The following is a 23,165-nucleotide window of genomic DNA, read 5'->3' as shown; positions in this document are numbered from 1 at the left end:
CTCTATTGTTCCGTTATTGTATCCGCTATTGTATCCACTATTGTATTCTATTCATAAAAGCTACTGCAAGAATCGCGGCAATCCCTGATATTGCTGATGTCTACCGCCGGCGTTTCGCATTTATTAACAATCAAAATTATCCCATACTCTTACATTTATAGTCTTATTCTCACCTTTTATATAATATTAAGAAATTGCAATTATGAAAACTACAAACTTTGAAAGTGAAAATATATTTACCATCGAAACAACAACAACAACAACAACAAAACCGCATTTTTATAGCGCCTTACGCATACACCTCAAGGCGCTGAACAAAAGTAAGACAAAACCAATACATTACTAAAAACCCTTAATACCTTAATCGTACAGATTACACAAAATATATATGAAAATACATACTGGCATTAATTAAAAGTACACAAGATAATATGTTAAAACCTGCAGCAGAATATATACAAAGCAGGCTCCAATGCACAAAGTCAATGTTCAAATGATGCAGATTGCACAAAAGATAAATTAAAATAAATCATTGTCGAACAGAAATGTCTTCAGAGCCGATTTGAACTGAGATATCAAGTCTATTGCACGGATGTGAGTGGGCAGCTGATTCCATAATTTTGGTGCTGAAACCGAAAAGGCACGATTGCCATATGTATATGTGCGTACGGAAGCAAGTGGAGGTGGTTTTAGCAGACGTTGACTTGAAGAACGTAGTGAGCGCGTCGGTGTGTAGATGGTAACCAGATCAGTAAGATAAAGAGGTGCAAGTCCGTGGATGATCTTGAATGTCAGAAGAAGAGTTTTAAACATGATCCGTTTGCGTACCGGCAACCAATGGAGTTGGCGAAGAATGGGACTCATGTGGACGCGACCCCTAACACAGGTGACTAGCCGAGCTGCGGCGTTTTGGATTCTCTGTAACCTATCAAGTTCGAATTGAGGAAGTCCGTATAACAAGCTGTTGCAGCTATCTAAACGCGAAGTTACAAATGAGTGAACAAGCGTTTCAACAGACGCCTGATCGAGGTATTTTCTTAACTTGCCGATGTTGTAGAGAGCAAAGGAGGCACTACGGCAGATGCTGCTTACATGCTGGGACAGAGTCATGTGATCATCAATGATGACGCCCAGATTCCGTGCAGTAGAAGAAGCAGGTACATTTGCATCACCCACACACACTGTGACGCTGTCGATATCATGAATAAACCGAGAAGTGAGGTGTAAGATCTCGGTTTTGTTGTCATTAAGCATGAGCTTGTTGGTGATCATCCAACTTTTGATGTCACTAATACAACGTTCGATGCGGGCGATGCTGGTGCTTGACTCATCAGATCTGAAGGTAAGGTACACTTGCGTATCATCAGCGTACATCATGCTCTGAAGATCATGTGCTTCAATAATATCATCAATGGGGACGAATAGAACGAGAAACTCATCGGTCCTATTACTGAGCCTTGTGGTGCTCCATGAATAACTGTCCGTGGGATCGAACGCACTCCATTTACAACAATGCACTGTTTGCGTCCGGTGAAGTACGATGTTAACCAACGGAAAGCAGTTCCGTTTATACCAAATCGTTCTTTGAAGCGAGATAGAAGAACTGCATGGTCCAGCGTGTCAAATGCCGCCGATAGATCTAACAGTGCAACGACGACATGTTTATGTGAGTCCACGGCCCGCAGAATGTCGTTGGTAACACGCACAAGAGCAGTTTCAACACTATGATGTTTGCGGTAGGCCGACTGATGCTTAGCATGAAGTCCATTTTCAGCAACATAGTGTTGAAGGTGTTGGACAGCAACCCGATCAAGAGTCTTGAATAAGAACGGTAAGCTGGAAATGGGACGATAGTTATTGAGTTCGTCTCTATCGAGGTTGGGCTTCTTCAGCAGAGGTCTAACGAGAGCTTCTTTCAGCACAGATGGAATATCACCATTACAGAGAGATGCGTTGATGATCTTCGTGATGATAGGCACAATGACATCTAAAAGTTCCGGTGAAGCAAGCACGCGAGTTGGCATAGGATCAAGAGCACAAGACGATTTCGAAGAATCCATAATGATCTTACGCACTGTCTCATTGGAGATTGGTTCAAAATATATCATACTTAAATTCTATAGAGTCTATAATATGTGACCGTACAGCACGAATGAGCCGTAAATGTCCTCAATTGTATTCCGAGTTACAGTGTAAAATGGGCATGAAGGTCATATTCATAGGTATTTCAATTTGGTGCTACGTGTATCTCATTAAATGAGGTACACGTAGCACCAAATTGAGGTACCTATGAATACGACCTTCATGCCCATTTTACACTGTAACTCGGAATACAATTGAGGACATTTACGGCTCATTCGTGCTGTACGGTCACATATATCCAACCCAGAAGTGCCCATTTATTTAAATTGTTGTAATAGCGCCCAAATATCCCCACAAATATCTTATACACGATTTTATTGATTCATTTTGGGCTAAATCAAAAGTCAGAAGTAGTTAAAAGGGCAACATCCTCACCATTACTTGCTGCTTTACAAATTATCCTCGCTTGACCAAACACGCATAGTACGTTGATCGAAAAACCTAGCGTGGTTGTCTTAACAATGCAAAAGAGATGTACAGCTTACCCACTAACACTAGCTCATTTACAAAAACCTATTGAACAGTTACGTAGTCCATCGATAGTGCGGACACTCTTCACTCGCAAACCACCAAAATTCGTGCTATTTTGGCGTTGGAAAAGAAATCTCGTGAATAGAGTGCCCTCTCTACTATCTGCCTACATGTTTACGTTCTAGAAATGCCAACTAAAATCATCCAACAACTTCATTTTAAGAATTATTTCAGTATAGAAATCAATAGGAACAGAAAGAGTATGGTCTACACATTCCAGGAAAATGTTTTGTTTGTTTCTTCCGCCATTCTATATTTCCCTAAAATTATCACATTTTTTCTCCAAAATCCTATGTAAATGATTCTCCACGCTACGCAGAAATTATGTGCGATAAATCATACAAATTTGCCACAATTTTACATCACTTTAGACAGTATTGCAATATCTTGATGATTTTAGGCATTTTCAACGGCAACTTGAGTATATTCAGAAATCAAATATCGCGCCAAGGGATGACACTCTTATTCACGCATTCATTTACAACGCAAACTTGTATCGAATCCCGGTGGTTTGCGACCAATGAAATGTCCGCACCCCTGGATTTATTCATCCCTGGTATGAATTATTTATTAGGTTTGTCAAGGTAATAACCACGATCCGTTTTGTAATAATATAAAAGCACTTGCAATAGAATCCCGCTGAGTTCAATGAACTGCGCCCTGAAACCGATGGAGAGGTGCCCCATAAAGAAGCTATTCCATTGACCTCTATTAACAGGTCAGTGAGCTCTCCATACACAAATGAACAAGTACAATAGGACAAGGCCAGCACCTAGTAATCGTATGTGCATATGAACTGCGCATTTATGATGCAAAATATTAGTTCTATATAATATAAAATTATAAAACGACTAATAAAATCATGTCATCATGGCGTCATGTCAAAGGTTCATTATATCCCGTATGTTTGTCTAAATTCATATATATATTTGAAAAAAAATTCTACACCCATTTAATATGTACTCAGGTGGAACCTTGCCTTTTTAATTTTCATTTCTTTTTATTTTTCAGGTTTTTCCATTACGCGGGGCCGCCGGGCAATACAAATTTAATGCTAACATTGAATGAACGCAGAATCAAGAATGGGCGTTTCTAGTACATACAGCGTCTGACTCTACCTGAGGACCTAGCCGAAGTCCCATGGGCTCCAAGAGTGGCTCTCCATACACACATGAACAAATACAATGACCCCGGGGACAATGACGGGTCGCCATTGCACTCCATACACAAATGATCAAATACAATGGAGAGTCCGACTGCCATGCAAATGAGCCAAGTGCCCTCTCAAGGGTCTGCTCTGTGATATCACACTGATCAGACTGATCTTTATGTCTTTGGGTTTATTGAATACACTCTATATAAAGTCATCAATATGTCGTTTCCAGTCCTTGCCTGAACTATCGGGTTCAGCTATTAATTTTTTTAATAATTCTGTTAACCCCATAGCATTAAAAAACTAGTATTTTGATAAATAAAATAGCTGGATGCGGTATGCAGCTGATTGGGGTGGTTACGGGTCGTTAAAACCACTAACCGCGAAATATGGATATCCAACTAGTTTGCCCCGCAGGGCTACAAAGAACCGCTAACCGCGAAATATGGATATCCAACTAGTTTGCCCCTCGGAGCTTCAAAAAACCACTCACCCCGAAATATGGATATCCAACTAGTTTGCCCCGCAGAGCTACAAAGCACCATTAACCGCGAAATATGGATATCCAACTAGTTCACCTCGCATGGCTACAAAGAACCACTTAGCGCGCAATATTTTTTACCTCAAAAAAAGAATTAATATCTACCAAAAAACGTTTCAAAACGTAAAAAGCGGCCAAAGTTTAAAAAATCTTTCCTGTGTGGCTTTTCACCCTTTTTTAAACTTGCTCCCATTTATGAAAGTTTCTAAAGACCCATACGAAGTCATCTATAGGCTACTTGTTAGTTTTCTTAGTTGTCAGTGTTTATTTTGTAGAGCAAATGAATTAATGTTCGTGCGTAATTGAAGTTTTTTCCGTATAGACGTTATAATGTATTTTGTAGCAAATACTCACTTTGTTTAATTCTTCATCGTCATGTGCGATTCTGCGCCTTATGTACAGATGTAGGGCCTATATGTAGCAGGTTGACACACAGTCAATTTGCTAAGTATATATAATACTCTACTACTCTTTATGATCACGCAATATAATAAAACATAAACCTTGAAATGTTTTTGATAATGGTTGCATGTAAAAATTAGGACTCATTCTTCATGTTATTACTACTTTACTAAATGGGACCAAGTTTAAAAAAGGGTGAAAAGCCACACAGGAAAGATTTTTTAAACTTTGGCCGCTTTTTACGTTTTGAAACGTTTTTTGGTAGATAAGAGAATCGTTTTTGTAGTCAACCCTTTACATATGGTGAGAATTGTGCCGGTCAAGAAGAAATCAACAAAGAAATATCTTTTAAAGTATCAAACCTTAAGTTGAACATGCATATGGTCTTTTTTCAACATTATTTCGTTGTAACAATTTATATTGAAATTATAGTTAACTATTATTAACCTACTTTCATGATATAATTATGATCATGTTGTTTAAAACATGAAGATTTAAATAAAAACCCGACAATTTATAATTATAATATATTGTATAATAATTGTATATATTACGAACGTTAATCAATATTTTAAATCAATTCTACAAGCTATTCAAAATTATTTCACCAGCTCATTCAAATATTATGATCTCTTTCTCTTCCTTTATTCTACTACGAATTGCTTGTTCTCTCAAGCACTGCAACTGTTTTCCACTGATTATCACATCCTATCTCCATTCCTTCGATATTAATTCTCTACGTATGCTTTTTAATAATGCCGCCGTATACTATCAATTATCAATCGGTAATATTGATGTACACTTTTATCATGAGATCAACACCGATGTCTATTTATTTTAGTAGAGTCATGGTAAATGAATTAAAATCTCAGGTTCCACAAGTGCTGCCAGCACGAGTACAATGAACCAATAAATGCAGTTAACTTATCAAATGATTAACAACTTTTTGCAGTCAGCATATGAAGCAAATTTTAGCAAAAGAAATTTTGAAGAATTAAATTCATTATTAGTCCAAATCTGGAGTCATGGTTTCAGGCGATGTAGATCATAATATAACTCTTTTCAAATATTAATCAAGATAAATGTCTGCCTTATGGAATATTGTAAGCATGAACATATCCCTTTGGGCAAAGCTTGAACGCATTCGTAACCAAATCAAAAGGTGAATGTAAATGCTGTATGCTCCTTTGTATGTCTGTATAAACGCATCCCAAAAAGAAAGTATCCAGTTTGATTTTGGTCCATAAATCAAAGATGGGATCTTAAATCAAGACCTACCAAAAGTATGGTACAGATGAATTTATTCTGCACAGTTTGATACCTCATTTGCCCAAATCGATACAGACTTGATGACACAGTGACCTTTTAAATGCAATCACCTCAATTTTAAAAGTTGCAGTAATTCCTATTGATGTGGTTTTCCTGCTTCTCAAGATTCTTCATACACAATAACAGCGACGGTGTAAGACAGTTTGACTTCACTTCATGTGTTTTATTCAATACAGATGCTCTTTTACTCCTTCCTCAATGTTTTACTCTTCACAGTAAATATCTGGTATGTCCTCCTGCTGCATCAATGACTGCCAAACAGACATCTGCGGCGCATACTGTTAGCGAGACGTCTGATGCGCCCTGGCCTTGATCTATCGCTGCCCATATTGAGCATGCTGAGTAGCAGGACCAAATCAATAGAAATTTACTGCAACTTTTAAAATTGAGGCGATTGCATTCAAAAGATCATTGTGTCATCAATTCTGCATCGATTTAGACAAATGAGGTATCACAATGTGGGGAATAAATTTATCGGTAACATATAATTTTGGTAGGTCTTGATTTAAGACCCCATCTTTGACTTATGGACCAAAATCAAACTGGATACTTTCTTTTTGGGATGCGTTTAGTTTGTATGTATAGTTATGTTGTTTTGTAAGTATTTTATTGTTAGATTGAAAAAAGTTGATTTTTCTTAAACTTGAATGGCATTACAAGCAACCATACGAGCAATACGACACTAATTTAAAGCGATTAGACTAATTTAAACTTTGACCGGAGTTAACTCTTACGTGACCCTTATTTGTGAGGGGTCATATCTGTCAAAATTTTGAGAAAAATACTAAACCACAAAGACTTCAAAAGAGTCATTAACTCGTTTTTGTTATAAAAATCAAGGAACGAAAAAAAGAAAGAAAGAAAGAAAGAAAGAAAGAAGGAAGGAAGGAAGGAAGGAAGGAAGGAAGGAAGGAAGGAAGGAAGGAAGGAAGGAAGGAAGGAAGGAAGGAAGGAAGGAAGGAAGGAAGGAAGGAAGGAAGGAAGGAAAGAAAGAAAGAAGAAAGAAAGAAAGAAAGAAAGAAAGAAAGAAAGAAAGAAAGAAAGAAAGAAAGAAAGAAAGAAAGAAAGAAAGAAAGAAAGAAAGAAAGAAAGAAAGAAAGAAAGAAAGAAAGAAAGAAAGAAAGAAAGAAAGAAAGAAAGAAAGAAAAAGGAGAAAAAAGAAAATTATGGAATTTGACAACATGGACTAGAATCCGTACCAAATACGTAGGAGCTAACAAAAAATATTGATCTCAAAATGACTATAGGCAAAAGTATCATTACATGCTTTTATGATAAACAGGCGCATCGCTTATACAATGAATGTGGGACTTATCGATGGTGGGCGAAAAACCTAATTGTTCGCAATATCAGCTTCCAGTTGGAGTGATAATGAAATGAAATGAGAAAATTAGATTATGTTGACTATCATTCAAACATAAACGTTTGAAAGTCATTACATGGGTTTTCAATGCTTGATTCCAGAGGGGCGTAAGTAGCCTATAATTGAAACAGTAATAGGCGTACTTAGTATATCAATACACATGTACAGGACCACGATCCTTTGAAACCGGCATTGCTCATAGGTCATCCTAAGGGGCAGAGCTAGGGGGGCATGATGGGGTTGATGAGGGGCAGCCGTTTTTCGGCAATTTTAGTATTACCCTGATTATGCAATATATACAACAATAACTACAACAACAATAACAAAACCAACTACCAATATTGAACCTGTATTCAAGTTTTACAGCTCAAAACAATTACATAGTCCAGTCACAATCCAACGCGCTAACCGATTACGCCACGTAGGAGTTAACGAAAAATATTGTTCTCAAAGTATATGCAATAGTTTCATTGCAGGCTGTTATGATAAACAAGCTCATCTCCTCTGCAATGTCGGACGTATCGATAGGGAAAAACTTCACGATTAGCAGCACAGTACAAAAAAGAGAAAGCAATCACTTGGCGTTGTTTTATACGGGCCACTCATTTAAACTAAACAAAACCCGCACCAACATTTCTCTCAGTGGGATGTAACTGCTAAGCAAACTTGATTTCAGAGAACAAATTTATACGTTTTTAATACGTTTCATGTAGTATCCTTAATTTGCCTGAACACTTTTACAGAGTTGAGTGTTATACTAATAAAATAATAAGAGCAAAAAAAAAAAAGCATTGACTTAAACTGGGCTACACTGTTAAAACACTGTTTAAAGTTTAAATAGCGCTAATAAACGGATAAACTGATCAGCCATTTGATTTAAAATAAATTACTCAATAATATTGTAAACAACTGGACGTTCAGTTTACACGTTAATCAGCGCTGTTTACATTTTTAAACAGCGCCATAACCGTGTTGTCACAGACATAAACTCAGTACAAACTAGAGAAAGCAATCACTTGGCGTGGTCTTAGTCGGGGCACTCATTAAAAACATGGACACGTTTTTGATCTCCTCAACATGGTGCGTAAAAAGCATGTAAACTAAGGATATTAAATATACAAAAATAATAACACAAACTATATTCAACGCACCAACATTGCTCTCACTGGGATATAACTGCTGAGAAAACTTCATTTCAGAAAACAAGTTTGTAAGTTTTTATATGTTTTTTTGTAGTATCTTTATTTATATTATTCAGCAATTGTCAATTCGTTGATTGACGGATACATGAGTAATGACAATACAAAACCATTGCCTTTTGCCACCTTGCTTACACACAAGCATAGTATTGTTTTACCATATTAAATGTGTTTTGCATGAGCACTTCTACAGAGTTGAGACACACCATATTGCCAATGTCACATCATTCGGGACGCATCTCTAGGTACAATATATTTAGAACAATGATCACATCCCGGATCAGCTACTCAAATTACAGGTAACCGAGACAATAAGCCTTATAGGTCCATGTTCAGGGTATTAATCTGGCAACAAAAAAGTGCACATTTGATTTTCTAAAATGACTTCGGTTTTTTTAATCTTTGGTACTTGTACATGATTCACACCAACTCCTACAGTGTGACAAACAGCATTATGTTTAAACTTCAAAATACATGTATACAATAATTACTACGACTGATGGACACGGCATGAACACAACCATTACCACACCACTCACTTAAGATTAATTTCATAATATAATGCGCACGCAGTATCTGAATAACGTTTGAAGAAACCTGAACATTGAGCTGGTTACCAAAGCTGAAATAATTTCATATCGTAGCTAAACCTGAGAAGAAAAATTAATCAAACGTCTCTACTATGGAACATATCAATATGACATGTTTTCCGACGATGTCAGTTCTAAGTTAGCTTGCAATATTTGCCAGGCAGTCAACCAATTAAAATGCGAATACTGCTTGCCTGGCGCGATTCCATAAGAGAAATACAGTTTGCAGTGCGCAGTCGAGTTGGCCATATATTTTACGGGCAGTATCAAACTCACGTCAGAGCGTTAAGCGGCCTCGGTGGACGTACAAGTCAATCACAAGCGCTGATTATAAATCTCGCTGGAGTGCATTTTGAGATTTATCCGGGATTACAGTCGTGCTTAGGCATACTTAGGATTCATTTTTGATTTGACATCAAGATCCTTTTTCGTTATTTCACCACAAAGTGGAATCAAACCATGTCGTATCAAGCAGATTTTCAATTTTATTTATATATATGAACATTTACACCACGTCTGAAGATTACTGAGGCCATTATATCCGGCAATTTCCAAGTTTACGACTGGAGTTAAAGTAAAAATTACATTGGATCAATTTATTGTGGGTAACTTGTTCTAACACCGGCAATCATGTCATCTGTAGAATTGATGCTGTTTATGCAGGAGTCTAATTTTACATTTCTACCCAATTCCGATTTCTGTGGACCCGTGCTAGTCAATATATCCGAAATAGCGGAAGAACTCCTCTACAACCATATCCAGATATTTTTTGTTACGGTCATTTTACCGATTATTTTGGCGTTTGGACTACTTGGAAATGTTTGGTTTCTATTTGTAATATGCCGGCTTCGTTGGATGAGAACTCCTCTTAACTGCTATCTAATCAACCTCGCTATCGCTGATATTTTCTTTCTTCTCTTTGCCGGTGGTGAGAAGTTATTTCAAAAGATGACTTCACCTGTAACAAACAATGCGGCAACAATGGGGACAGTAGGATGCGTCCTTATACCAGTGGTAACAGATTGTTGCTACTTTGCCTCAATATTTATCGTAACACTAGTTTCGCTTAAACGGTTTTATGCTATTTGTAGACCGCTACAACAAAAGCGTCACGGAGCACGACATAAGTCTCTCCGAATGGTTCTGATAGCATGGTTTGGAGCGTTAGCATTTTCATGTCTTCTGATTCCTGGAGAATGCGTTCTGACGACATATTGTGTTGAATGGCCCGCCACTGACTATTACAAACATTTTCCTACTGTAATCGGCTATTGCATAGCCATGGAACCGTGGTTAGCAGATTTACGAAATTCGGTTCAGACAGTGCCATTTTTTGTTGCAATGATTTTAAATGCCATATTTTATGGTAACATTATAATGGCCGTACATAGCAGCGCAACATGGTCAGGTGGATCATCACAATCAGGGGGAGAAAATCGCGCGCGTAACTTACGTAACCGTCATCGTGTTTCAAGAATGTTGGTAATCAATGGCGTTTTGTTCTTTCTCTGTTTGGCACCTTTTGAAATAACCACATTTGCTTCCATGATAACAGGTGATAACTTTGAGGGGTCTACAATGGCTAAAACTTGGAAGGAGATTTGCTACACTCTCATGTATCTCAATTCTGCGATTAATCCCGTTATATATAATGTTGCGCATCCACGCTATCGTCACGCTTTCCGTCTTGCTTTTGCTGGTAATTGGCCATGGGGTAAAAGTCAAGCTACCACCACGAGTAGTTTGAAGCGATCACGACAGTTGACACCACAACGTTTGAACCAGGAACTTATTAATCCTCCAGAGCAGCTCGAATGTTACTCCGCGGTTAAAGAAGAAATTGAATAAATCCCTACGATTGACATTAATACCTTTCAATAGTCCCAAGTATCGGAAAAAGCTCTAGGCGAAAGTAGCCGTCTTATTCAGTACCCGCTCTTGGCAATCACTGCTTCACGGTGTAGCATAGAAATTTGAAACGAACTTGGATTCACCAAACACTGGCTAGATAAAATCGTGATTGCTTGATTTGGAGACCGTCTTTCCGTCTTATGGCATGATGCGCAGCAAGATTATCATCTTTGACGCGTTTCATCGTAAGTGTACTTTTGAAACATACGACAATATACATTTCTAATGATAACTTGTTCTTACTTTTTAAAAGCTAAAAATATGTAGGAAAAAACCCCTCATACACGGTATAGTTTATTTTAATGCGATAAAATGTGTACAAAGTAGATAGCTAAAGCAATTGTGTGCCTTAATGTTATATTTTGTACTCCGTCAAGTATGTCTTAAGTATCATTGCGTTGCTTACTAAACTCGTCATACAAAATGTAATCAAATATGGTGCAGTATCTTGACCATATATCTTGTCAAAACATGTACAATTATGTCTGCGTAGAGAACTGCTCCAGGTCAAGAAGACAGATAATTATTATAAACACCCTGTTTTACATGTATGTATAAAAACGTATAACGAATAATCTCTACATAATTATACTAGTTCACTGCTAAAGACGTTAGTGCGAGTCATCTTGATATTTTGTTTCGTGTTAAATACGTGTTGATGTTATTTTTGTAATTCATTGTATAAAGAATATGCATAACGATATTACATTCGTCAGATATTGATTCAAACGCTACTAAGTATCAACATCAGAAACAATAACTTGTGCATGATGTTTTATAGTGACATGTAATTGGTGAACTCATCCGAACAATTTCACATTGATCAATCATACCTTACCTTGAGTGAGAACGACAATTACGTCTTTAGGATGGGCGTGTATTTATAGTTTATATGTGTTCCTGTAAATAATGCAAAAACGTATTTTGTGACTAAACATCTAAATTACATCAAACGCATTCATTCAATGCGACCAAAACTCACAATATGTCGACATGTGATGAACCTGATGAATTGATCTTCTCACAATGATCGGTTAGCTTATGACCACACCTAAGTTTTAATCCAGTGAACGAACATGTCGAAGCTTTGTATCGTGACATGTAGGGCCATTTGTAGATTCCAAATTCGTACTTCCCTAAGCACAGTCCGAAGAGCATAGCTTAGGTATGCACCATTAGATATTATCGGGGGGAGTGCTATGTTTAAAAAAACACTTCACCCATTCAGGAGAAAAAAAAACACACGTCGCTCACTAGTGAGGCGAAAAAAAAGCGTCACTAATGAGTAGCCCCCTCCCCCGATAATATCTAATGGTGCGTTCCTAAGTCACTTATGTAGTTACCTAAGATGCTAGCTTAGCATACATCGGGCATTGTTAAGTGCTGCTGGGCAGTTCTTCAAGATCATTTACAACAGGCAAACAAATAAACACACAAATCGCATATTTTATACTCAACGCCTACCCACTTTTATCATACATACTCACGTACTGATATAACCTGAACAAACAACCCTGGAACAGTTCATGGGGGTGTAATGGATGATTGTTACTCACTCTAACCACAATAACACCCCACACACCCCCACACACCCACCAGCATAGCCATTCATATATTTTGATAATGATATTATTTTGCTTTTGATAAATAAACATAATTCATAATGAAGGAAATACGCTAATTAGAACATCATCAGAAACGCATGGAGTCGTTACAACACAATAAATAAGAAGCCCGATAATGCATGATAATTATTAAGTTGACTTGGGCAAAAGGTAATCACAGTGCACAGTTCATCCAATTTAGCCAATTCATAATGCAAATTTAATAATGTCTGTAAACCTGTTTTCGGTTTGCTAATTGCTTTTTTAATTTCCTCTTTAAGAGCTTCTTGTAAAAATATAATTTGATCATCATCAGTACTCATGTTACTATTGAACTTTTCATAAAAGCATTGAAATTGTGCTTATGTTTTCGATAATCTATTTCTGTGTGCATCCACCTAAAAACGGCTTCATTCATTTTATAAGTATGCAATTCATTAATTCAATTATCTGAAATGTAATTTTGTCAGTGTAACAAGTGGTTCCTAACAGAAAGAAAAGTGCCTAGTTCTCAAGCTATCAATAATTCTACTTATCACAAACTCTTACCACCTACATAATTGGCATGAAAATGAGCTCGTGAAACCTCTTTTCTTTATTGTATTTTGTGATGTAGTAAGTAGCTTGTTATTCAAAATCATTTATACAGATGCATACACACTTAACTACTAACATAAATTTTTCAAATGTGCCAAAATAAACACACAATCCATAGAGCTTTCACATAACTAACAAAGCGTGCGTGCGCCGTCCAAGTGTTATTAAACTTAAACTTTTTAAATTGAATAATTGAACGGTTACGCAAACAATTTAAATACAACAAGCAACACGTAAAATGTTTTTAGGAATATCATGAAAACGCATGTTAAGGGCGTGGAACTAAATGTGACGATACCCCTCCCAGTCTTCCGATGAAATATTGTATTTTCTTAAAAGCTAAAAATCGCAGTTTAATGGTTGAATGGATGACACTTTCGGGGGATAATACCGTTTCATTAAAATAGGTCTGACACCAATTTAAACAATTGTTGGGATCCCAAGTTCATGCCCGTTTAAGTCAAATGCTTCTTTTACAGGCCTCACCGATTGTCGTATTTATTTGTGCGCGATTGCTTAAAAAGGGTACTACTCGAAAAGTGTTATCGACAATTCTCAATGCCTTTTATACACTATAAAGGTCGCTTGCGTATATCCCGATATTTTCAACAGTATCGGGTTTTAAATCACAAAACTAGTCACATTAGTTTCATAGACTTTACTGAAACCAAACATAGCATTACAAACTCTCGGACATTAGTGGTACACAAAAATAGTACATAGGACCCTCTAAATAATGAACATTGCATAATATCGCGTTGTTATAAGAGATTGAATTAAAGACCTGAGCGCAAGAAGACCGTAAGTCAACTTGGCTCCTCAACAGGTATACACTAAAGTTACGTACAGCTTCTTAGGGTTATATAATGTTTAATACATGTTCCAGGGTGAAAACATCATGAAAGGTTGTGAAATATTTGTTTTGGCCCCTGAACATGTATAAAACATTACCAAACTATACGAAACTATAGTGTATACGTGTTGAGGGGCCAAGTGGACGTGCGGTCTTCTTGCGCTCAGGTCTTCAATTTTGTCAACGTTATGTTGTTTTTGACAAGAAGGAAATTGTTTATTGCCCCAAACTTGTCGCGTAGTCTTGGGGTCATATTCCGATTAATGTTGGCATTTAAATATGATTTCAGGTGTATACTGGCATTTGGCCATCAATTGAATAAACACACTCAGACAAGGTTTCCGCAAACCGAAACGGGATCTATCATGGTATCTATGCTTCTCCCCAAAAAAAAAACAACAACAACAACAACAACAACAACAACAACAACATCAACAAAATAAACAGCAACAACAACAACAACAACAAACAAACAAACCCTTACCATTTGAGACGGGAATGTCATTTTTATATAACAATATCGAAATTGATACTTGTCGTCCATAAGGAGAACGACTGAATTGGATTAAAATCGCTTGCAGACCTGACCTTCCATGTGTAGTGCTACATTTAATATGTATATATAGCTTTTTGTCCTCGTGTGAAAATAGATGTAATAATAATCTACTACAACACATCTTAGAATAACAATTACAAGAAATATACAATATGGTATGGTACAATTATGAATTTTAACAAATAATACAAAGTACAATATTAAGTACTGTACAGTATGATAAAAGCAAACAAACCAACATGATAATATGACCGAACTAACTATTTTTACAATACGTCGTATTAAATCCCTTAAGGTGTTGAAAATTACAAATTGCCGACCTCTAGACACAATTTTACAGATACTAACACAACTTTACAAACATCCAGACAGATCCCCATATAACCTCCATAGATACACACTCAAGCCACGCCCACATATTTCCCACAGAATACACGTTAACCCGTAAACAAGTTGCGAAAAAACAAAACAGAAATAAAGTTAACACGAAAAGTACGGTTGTCAATACAACGATTACAGCTAGTAGAACTACATTTCACAAAGCTGAAATGCGAGCTTTCGAATTACATGTTGCACATTATAGCCAGATAAAAAAAAACCACTCACCAACATCCCCAGCAAGGACATCCATCCACGCACACACTCCCACAAAACAACAACAAAAAAAAACAAAAAAAAAACCCAAAAAACAAAACAGTCAACAGTACCGGGATTATCCCCTGCTCTTTTCGAATGGCATGTGACGTTCTTTAACGTGCACACTGCATTAATGTGAGAAAATACATGTACATGGGGCCGACGGCTTAAAGTGGCCCGCGAAGCACTAAGCAAGTAGAGTAAGGTGCCTTGCTCAAGGACACAGAGAGACAGTCAAGCTCAAGTGGACCCACTCAGATTCGAACCCAGGACCCTTGGATTCACAGTCCAACGCTTTAACCACTCGGCCACGCTCTCCTCTACTATAGCAATGGATGAATACAATTCTGGCCATAACGCCCTGCACTACAAGCAGGTTGCACTCATCAACCACGGCGGCATTCGTCATCGGGCCATGCGTTTTTAAAATACGTAAAAACAACTTGATTTTAATGCCAATTATTGCACATTCTGAGGAAGTCTGATTATCATTTTTGAAATAGCGGGAGGTTTTCGATGACATATTTTTTGTGTAAATACTGAAGCATCCTAAGGAAAATATGTATATATACTGCACAACATATATAGCGAGTCATGAGACCTAATTGTGGTAAAACTGATGTCGTTTAGAAGGCAGATAATTTTATTTCAATTTTATATACGCCAAAATATTATCTGAATTTAGCAAAAATAAATGCCGAAAAGATAATGAAAAATCTATGTAAAAATTGCATAGGTCCCCACTAAAGATTACTGTTTCGTCTTTATGGGAATCTATTTTTTTTAATACCTGAAAGAAACTTTGGGGACCTATGTGGGCTTTTATTATAAATTGCAAAAATCAAGCCCGTCTTACAAGAACAATGGTAGGCCGACTACCTTTACCTTGCAAACCAACGCGATGAGAACACAGATCACATACACGTATTCAAAATCGAATATGTATTGTGTATGTATAGCGGTATTTCTATTCTATACCCAAGCAATATTGGAGTTGCCTATAGCTTGTTAAAAATTCAATTCGGTTACCACTAAGTCATGTCGTCCAGTGGATTAACCCGCTGGGCTTGGATATTCTGTATGTAGCAGCGGCGTGGGTTCGAGGCCCACCTCTGCCGAACTGAAATTCCATTTTTTTTTTAATTCCATATAAGTGAAATGGGACTGGGCGATTTCATGTATGACGTAGAGAGGAGTGCTTATCAACTGTGTGTATCTGCAATCACATACTGAATACAATACCGCTCTTTTCAAAGATACTTATCTTACAGGTGCGAGTGATCAGAATGATATGATTCAAGGTATAGTGATAGTCAAAAATTGTATTCATCCAGTGCTATGGTAGTTAATCCGATAATTATGTCACTTCGACAGCGAAACAAAAAAACAAAGAATATCAAATACCATAACCCACCGCATCCCCCGCCCATCACCCCACCCGACTAACGTACTGCATATATGTTGCCAATATTGATTGACTTGATTGACTATGATCTGTTTAGTGTTTACTTTTCTTCTTACGCTCAGATCGCCTCTTACCAGCCTCTATTATTTGCATAGTCGTGCTGGAAATCGACCGATACAACGAAATCAAAACAATTCCGACCATGACATACACTTTTTACTTTTGAAATTAATTTTCTTGATCAATATAAAAACAATACTTATATTTTTTCAATGTCTACGATGTTGTGATGGCCTTACATTCCAGTATATTTTCAGTAATATCAGATAAAACCATAGTACTTTGACATACCTTTAACAAATTCCTGGTGTTCAAATTAGGCATGATATTGTGCCTATTAGGGGAAGATATGTGTTTTTTACAGGCCTGAACATCGCCCGTGAGCTTGTTTTGGTGTTAACTTTTTAGCGTTTCAAAATAATTTAGTGACAATTCTATAATAAAAAAAAAATTCTCCACTCCTATAAGCTACATCATACGCGTCTTTTTTGAATCCACATTTGTCACTTTAGCTGTAGCTACCTTTTGCCATTCAAACGCATATAGCTTATAGCTAGAATACCTATAACAACACTGTCCATCTATCTATCACTTTATGTTGTAATTTAGATTTTTTGTTTTAAGTGTTCAGATACATTTCATGCGCAGTAATTCCAGTAGTTTAACGCTTTTTGTATCTCTACTTTGTATTACTCCTACAGTAATTCTTATGTTATTGTGTTCCTTCAGCATCTTTAATCCCTGACCTGAGCCATACATGTATAGGCGTGCTCTTCAGCAATTTACTTGGTTTAAATTCGCTGGAAATTGGAGAGGGCCTTTGACTCCTGTCATTTTTTGGTTTTGTTTTTGTTTTGTTTTTTCTCGTACATATCTCTGTGCGAAATGGTATGTGTACAGTTTGTAAACGACGGACGATTTGACTTTGAACGAAATAAAATCCCCATGATGGAGCACTCATTATGTGGCAACTCGCACAAAGTTTACGAAACAATCAAATATTAATTCATTTTAACAATACACGTACAAGGAAGACAGGAACAAATGTAGTCAATGTATTTTACAAGACAATAAATAACACTAATAATTCTTGTATTCGGAACTCAAACGAGGGACAAAGTAAATAATCACACAATCCAACAGGGAACATCTATAAAAAACAAAACAAAACAAAAATAACATAATTCTTATTTGAGCAAATCAACATTGCTGAAACACAATACAACGTAATATGAGCTACGCGTTTACAGACGCTCATCCCTACACAATACTTACACAACTACAGGCTGTATCAAAATGATTGGTACCCGTCAATTTTGATGTTTATCGAAAAGCCTGCCTATTCTAAATGCAATATTGGATACTCTTGAAATGACCAAAATGTATATAGTTTATGACTTGTTTACAGTTAATCTACAAATTATTTGGATCTTTTATTAAATTTTGATGGTTTAAATTCGCTGGAAATTGGAGAGGGCCTTTGACTCCTGTCGTTTTTTGTTTTTGTTTTTGTTTTGTTTTTTCTCGTACATATCTCTGTGCGAAATGGTATGTGTACAGTTTGTAAACGACGGACGATTTGACTTTGAACGAAATAAAATCCCCATGATGGAGCACTCATTATGTGGCAACTCGCACAAAGTTTACGAAAAAATCATATATTAATTCATTTTAACAATACACGTACAAGGAAGACAGAAACAAATGTAGTCAATGTATTTTACAAGACAATAAATAACACTAATAATTCTTGTATTCGGAACTCAAACGAGGGACAAAGTAAATAATCACACAATCCAACAGGGAACATCTATAAAAAACAAAACAAAACAACAACAACAACAGAACAAAACAAAACAAAAATAACATAATTCTTATTTGAGCAAATCAACATTGCTGAAACACAATACAACGTAATATGAGCTACGCGTTTACAGACGCTCATCCCTACACAATACTTACACGACTACAGGCTGTATCAAAATGATTGGTTACCCGTCAATTTTGATGTTTATCGAAAAGCCTGCCTATTCTAAATGCAATATTGGATACTCTTGAAATGACCAAAATGTATATAGTTTATGACTTGTTTACAGTTAATCTACAAATTATTTGGATCTTTTATTAAATTTTGATGTTTCAAGCTCATCAATTATCATTGAAAACTGATGGGTACCAATCATTTTGATACAGCTTGTACTTACACAAACACGCCAGCAGGAGTGACACACTTGTTCAATTCATTACATTTAATAGAGCTTATAATACACGATCATACAAATTATATTATTTAACCTACACTATATAAAGGCATTGGATGATTCTCTCACAGACACTCACCGACACTCACCGACACTCACCGACTTCACATTACATTTGCTTTTCGTGGAAATCTTAATATTTTTTTCTTATAATCATTTATACTGACGTCATATTAGACATCGTGCTTTATTGAACGTAGATACTACATTTTAATTTGGAGGTGACAATGCACAATGTATATATATAATTGGCACCATTAATTAAACAATGAAAATTAATGTATCTAACATAAGTAATTTAAAGTACTACAAGTGTATATTGATATATGTGTATGAACGTTTATGCTCAAAAACTTGTTAACCTAGATATTTATTTACTTTATATTTTATGATAAATGGGTTATATAGAGATAATAAAGCTGGGTCAAAATATATTACTGACCTGTTGTAACAAAAACTCGGAGATAAAAAAAAAGGCCTGTCAAAGACCAGTAACGTAAGTGTTTTTTTTTTTTTTTTCAAATTATGGAGTATTTAGTGTTTTGGGATGTACGATCTGTGTTACTTAACAAAGACGGATAATCAGAAAGGACACGCATTTGAAAGGAAAACTCTATTTTTAATAATTATCTTAAATAGCTATTTAATTGGACTGCATTTTGTAAAACAAAGTCATATTTTTTAACAATTGCATTGACGCTAGCTATAAAAACAGATCCACGTTTTCTAGGATGGGTCAGACGTGGATTGGATTGACATTTATGAGATTAATCCCAGATAATCTTGAACTGTATTATATAGCCCTAAGTTATGAAACGAATTAAGAATGCTCGAGTTTGCCCTTTTCTTGATGTCATTGAACCACTTTCATAAGGATTATCTATAGGACAAGTCATTATTTTTTTATTAATTGGATTAAAACAAGCACAGCCATTTATTAACCCTTACCTTTTATTACTCTGCGGTGAACAGCCTTCCCAACAGACGTGTCTATAAGAAAATTAATACTTTGACCTATGTACAGGGTGAGTCAAAAAAGTGCAATAGAGAAAAGAATCAATCCATTTTTATTAAAGAACCGAGTTGAACCTTTTAGGTTTGAAAACATTTTATATATGATATATTCATCAGCAACCTTTTGTGAAGAAATAAAGGAATTAACATTTACCGTTCTGATTTTATGACACATTTTATAGCGATACCCAATCTTAATGTTTGTCCAAGAGACATTTAAAATTTGAATGTCAGCCCACTCTGTGTAAGGTAGATTTGGAACAACTGCCATTTTCTTAACCTAATTGGCATTAAAATTAAAATGCCCTTGGTCTTTTTTTTTTTGAAACGAAACATTATTTGTTGTTATTTTAATTTTACCTTTACTTTAAAGATGTTTATTCTCAATCAAAAACATACCAATTTGTAGGCAGGTTTTTTCAAATGTCAAAATAAAATGCGCGCAAATTTAAGTGGAGTGAATTACAAAATATCCAGTAAGTTGGACATATTGGGATTAAAAAAACTGGATTTGGAGTCGAGTGAGGTATGAAGGACTTAAAGTTATGTTAAAAAGTTTGTTTGAACAGAAAAAAATAATTAAAGTAACGCAAAAATCAACCTTATTTAAGTTAAAGTCAGTTTCAGAGCTGGTGCCTTTATCGTGCATTGTGTGCTCTCATTCAAAATACATGGTATCTCGTGGACAAATAACGAAATTGGGTATCACAGCAAAGAGACTTATAAAAATTAAACGGTAGTCGCGATTCACTTCATATTTTCACAGAAGATGACTTTTGAGTGTGGCATTTATAAAACTTTTCAATAATGGGAAAGTTTGGCTTGGTTCTTGCATGAATATCGATTCTTTGCTCTATTGCACTTTTTTTGACTCACCCTGTACCTTACCAGGTGTCTAAGCTAGGATATGGTTGCATAATCCTTTTTGTAATCCTGTTAATACATTTGCAGTTGATTCTATTAGTGAAAAATGATTTACCTAAGATGGGTTGACCTTTTTAATTCGTTGCACATTATTTTCTCTACAACGGTATTCCAATGTGATTACATTTTTTACCTCTTATATATTAAAAAAAAAGAAGAAATTTATTTAAAAAAAACGCTTTAAATTAATGTGAAACGTGGGCTAAGACGTAATATAAATTATCTTGTCGTATATTTCTTTGTAATATTTCCGTTTACTATTATTTGCACTTAACGTATTTGGTAAAACAAAATAATCTATTTTTAGTATTAACGCGTAATCATGTCTGACACTTTATTTAACAGAGATGTATTATATTCTTCAATTTGATCATATTAATATGTAGAAGTTATCATATTGTAATAAAATTAATAATTCCGTGTGGATTCAATATATTGTATGTTAATGCTTGTAAATATTTGTTCATAACTGTTAGTGTCTAATAAATACAAATAAAATTTGTTTTTAGAAAATGCATTTAATAGTGTTCTTTTAACTTGTACTTTGATTTGTGTTGTAACCGTTTGAATTATTCACGGTAAGTGCACAGACCACGTACAATGTGAAGTCGTCTATAAACAGTAGCTTTACAACGGAGCTCTTACATTATAATACTTTTTAGCCAGAAGATGATGAAAACAACCAAACAAACAAAAACGATCTTGGATTCACTAAACACTGGGAAGATAAAATGATTTCTTGCTTAAAAGGGCATTTCGTGATCCACAGCCTCATCCCCCACTTTTCTCAAAAAAAGTTGAGATTTTTATATCACTGAAAACCTCTGGCTACATAATGTTTATGTACAACATATTTCTTGCAGATTATTCGTTTAGCAAAGATATCGTGAAATTTTAATTTCGTTCTGGTGCACCAGAACGAAATTACAACGCATTGACTATGGAGCAGTGTAATACACATAATCATGCATAACTCGCGAACGCAAAATCGGAATCAACTGAAATTTTGGGAATAGGGTTTTTTCGTGGATATCTAATGAGAAATGACATAAATAGAGGATGCTAGGATCACGAGATACTCCTTTAAGGACTGACTTTATGTCTTAAGACGTGATGCACTGCAAGCGTATGATGTGTTTCATTATACTGTAACTGCGTGCTTTTTGAAGCATACCTTTATAGTATACATCTTAGCAACAGTTAGACATTGCTATCTTGTTGGTTATCCCTAAACATTCAAATGTGTCTTGTCCATATTATTGTCCTAACACGCACTTGCATAGATAATTGTTGGTGAAAAGGAAGTCAGATGTAAATATCTTGTTTATATTATGCAACGTATATATAATCAATAATCTCAATATATTATGCTATAACTAGTTCATAGCTGAAGTGTGAATTGCCTTAATATTTTTTTTTCTTGTGAAATACTTGTTGGTGTTATCTTTTATTGCATTATCATAATTCTGAATATATGCGTAATTATATTGAACATAGAAAGACGAGAAGAGAACTTGTCAGATATGTAATCAAACAGTAATGCTTTAACCCTCGAAATACGAGGGGGTGTTGTACCACCCCTGAAGGGTTTTTTATCCGTCATAAAAACGCTCAAACGACCCAAGCAAATCGTAGATCCATCCCTTTCGCTCATTTTAGTGATTATATTTCTTACCCCAGCACCTTACCCGGGGGTAGGAGAAGCCACCAAATATTGACAATAGAGTGGAGGGGGTGGGGCCCACCATTGGTTTCTACAGTAAAATCAATTTGATTATTTTCATTTCGCTCTTGTAAAATTATTCCATGAGGTACTGCCTTTTTACTTGCTAGTTCGACGAAAACTCGGCGAAAACCGCATTTTTGTAGAAGTTTTAGCCACTAATTAATTTTGCCTACACTGTTGTACATAGCCAGGATTTACAAACTTTGCATGGGCGCCCTCACATTATGGCGTCATTTATTTATTTATTTATTTATTTCTTATTTAACCTGGGGTGACCAATCAATGCACTGGCACTGTTCTCCCTTGGTTCCCAGGTAATAGGTCATAGCGACAAGTGGGGAATGCGTGTATTATATGCTGGAATATGC

General features: G+C 35.8%; 2 protein-coding genes across 2 annotated transcripts; one reads left to right on the top strand and one right to left on the bottom strand.

Annotated features, from left to right (window-relative positions):
• Positions 1 to 519: 519 nt before the first annotated feature.
• LOC140160179 (uncharacterized) lies at positions 520 to 1,374 on the bottom strand. The gene has a single exon (XM_072183456.1). It carries the CDS (start codon positions 1,372 to 1,374, stop codon positions 520 to 522), a length of 855 nt encoding a protein of 284 aa, XP_072039557.1.
• An 8,174-nt stretch (positions 1,375 to 9,548) lies between these two features.
• LOC140160370 (thyrotropin-releasing hormone receptor-like) lies at positions 9,549 to 11,366 on the top strand. Its single transcript, XM_072183612.1, has one exon. The coding sequence runs from the start codon at positions 9,881 to 9,883 to the stop codon at positions 11,096 to 11,098; it is 1,218 nt and encodes a 405-aa protein (XP_072039713.1). The 5' UTR covers positions 9,549 to 9,880; the 3' UTR covers positions 11,099 to 11,366.
• Positions 11,367 to 23,165: the final 11,799 nt, after the last annotated feature.

Source organism: Amphiura filiformis, chromosome 9, assembly GCF_039555335.1.
Source record: "Amphiura filiformis chromosome 9, Afil_fr2py, whole genome shotgun sequence".
NCBI lineage: Eukaryota > Metazoa > Echinodermata > Ophiuroidea > Amphilepidida > Amphiuridae > Amphiura > Amphiura filiformis.
This window is presented reverse-complemented; position numbering and strand designations above follow the sequence as displayed.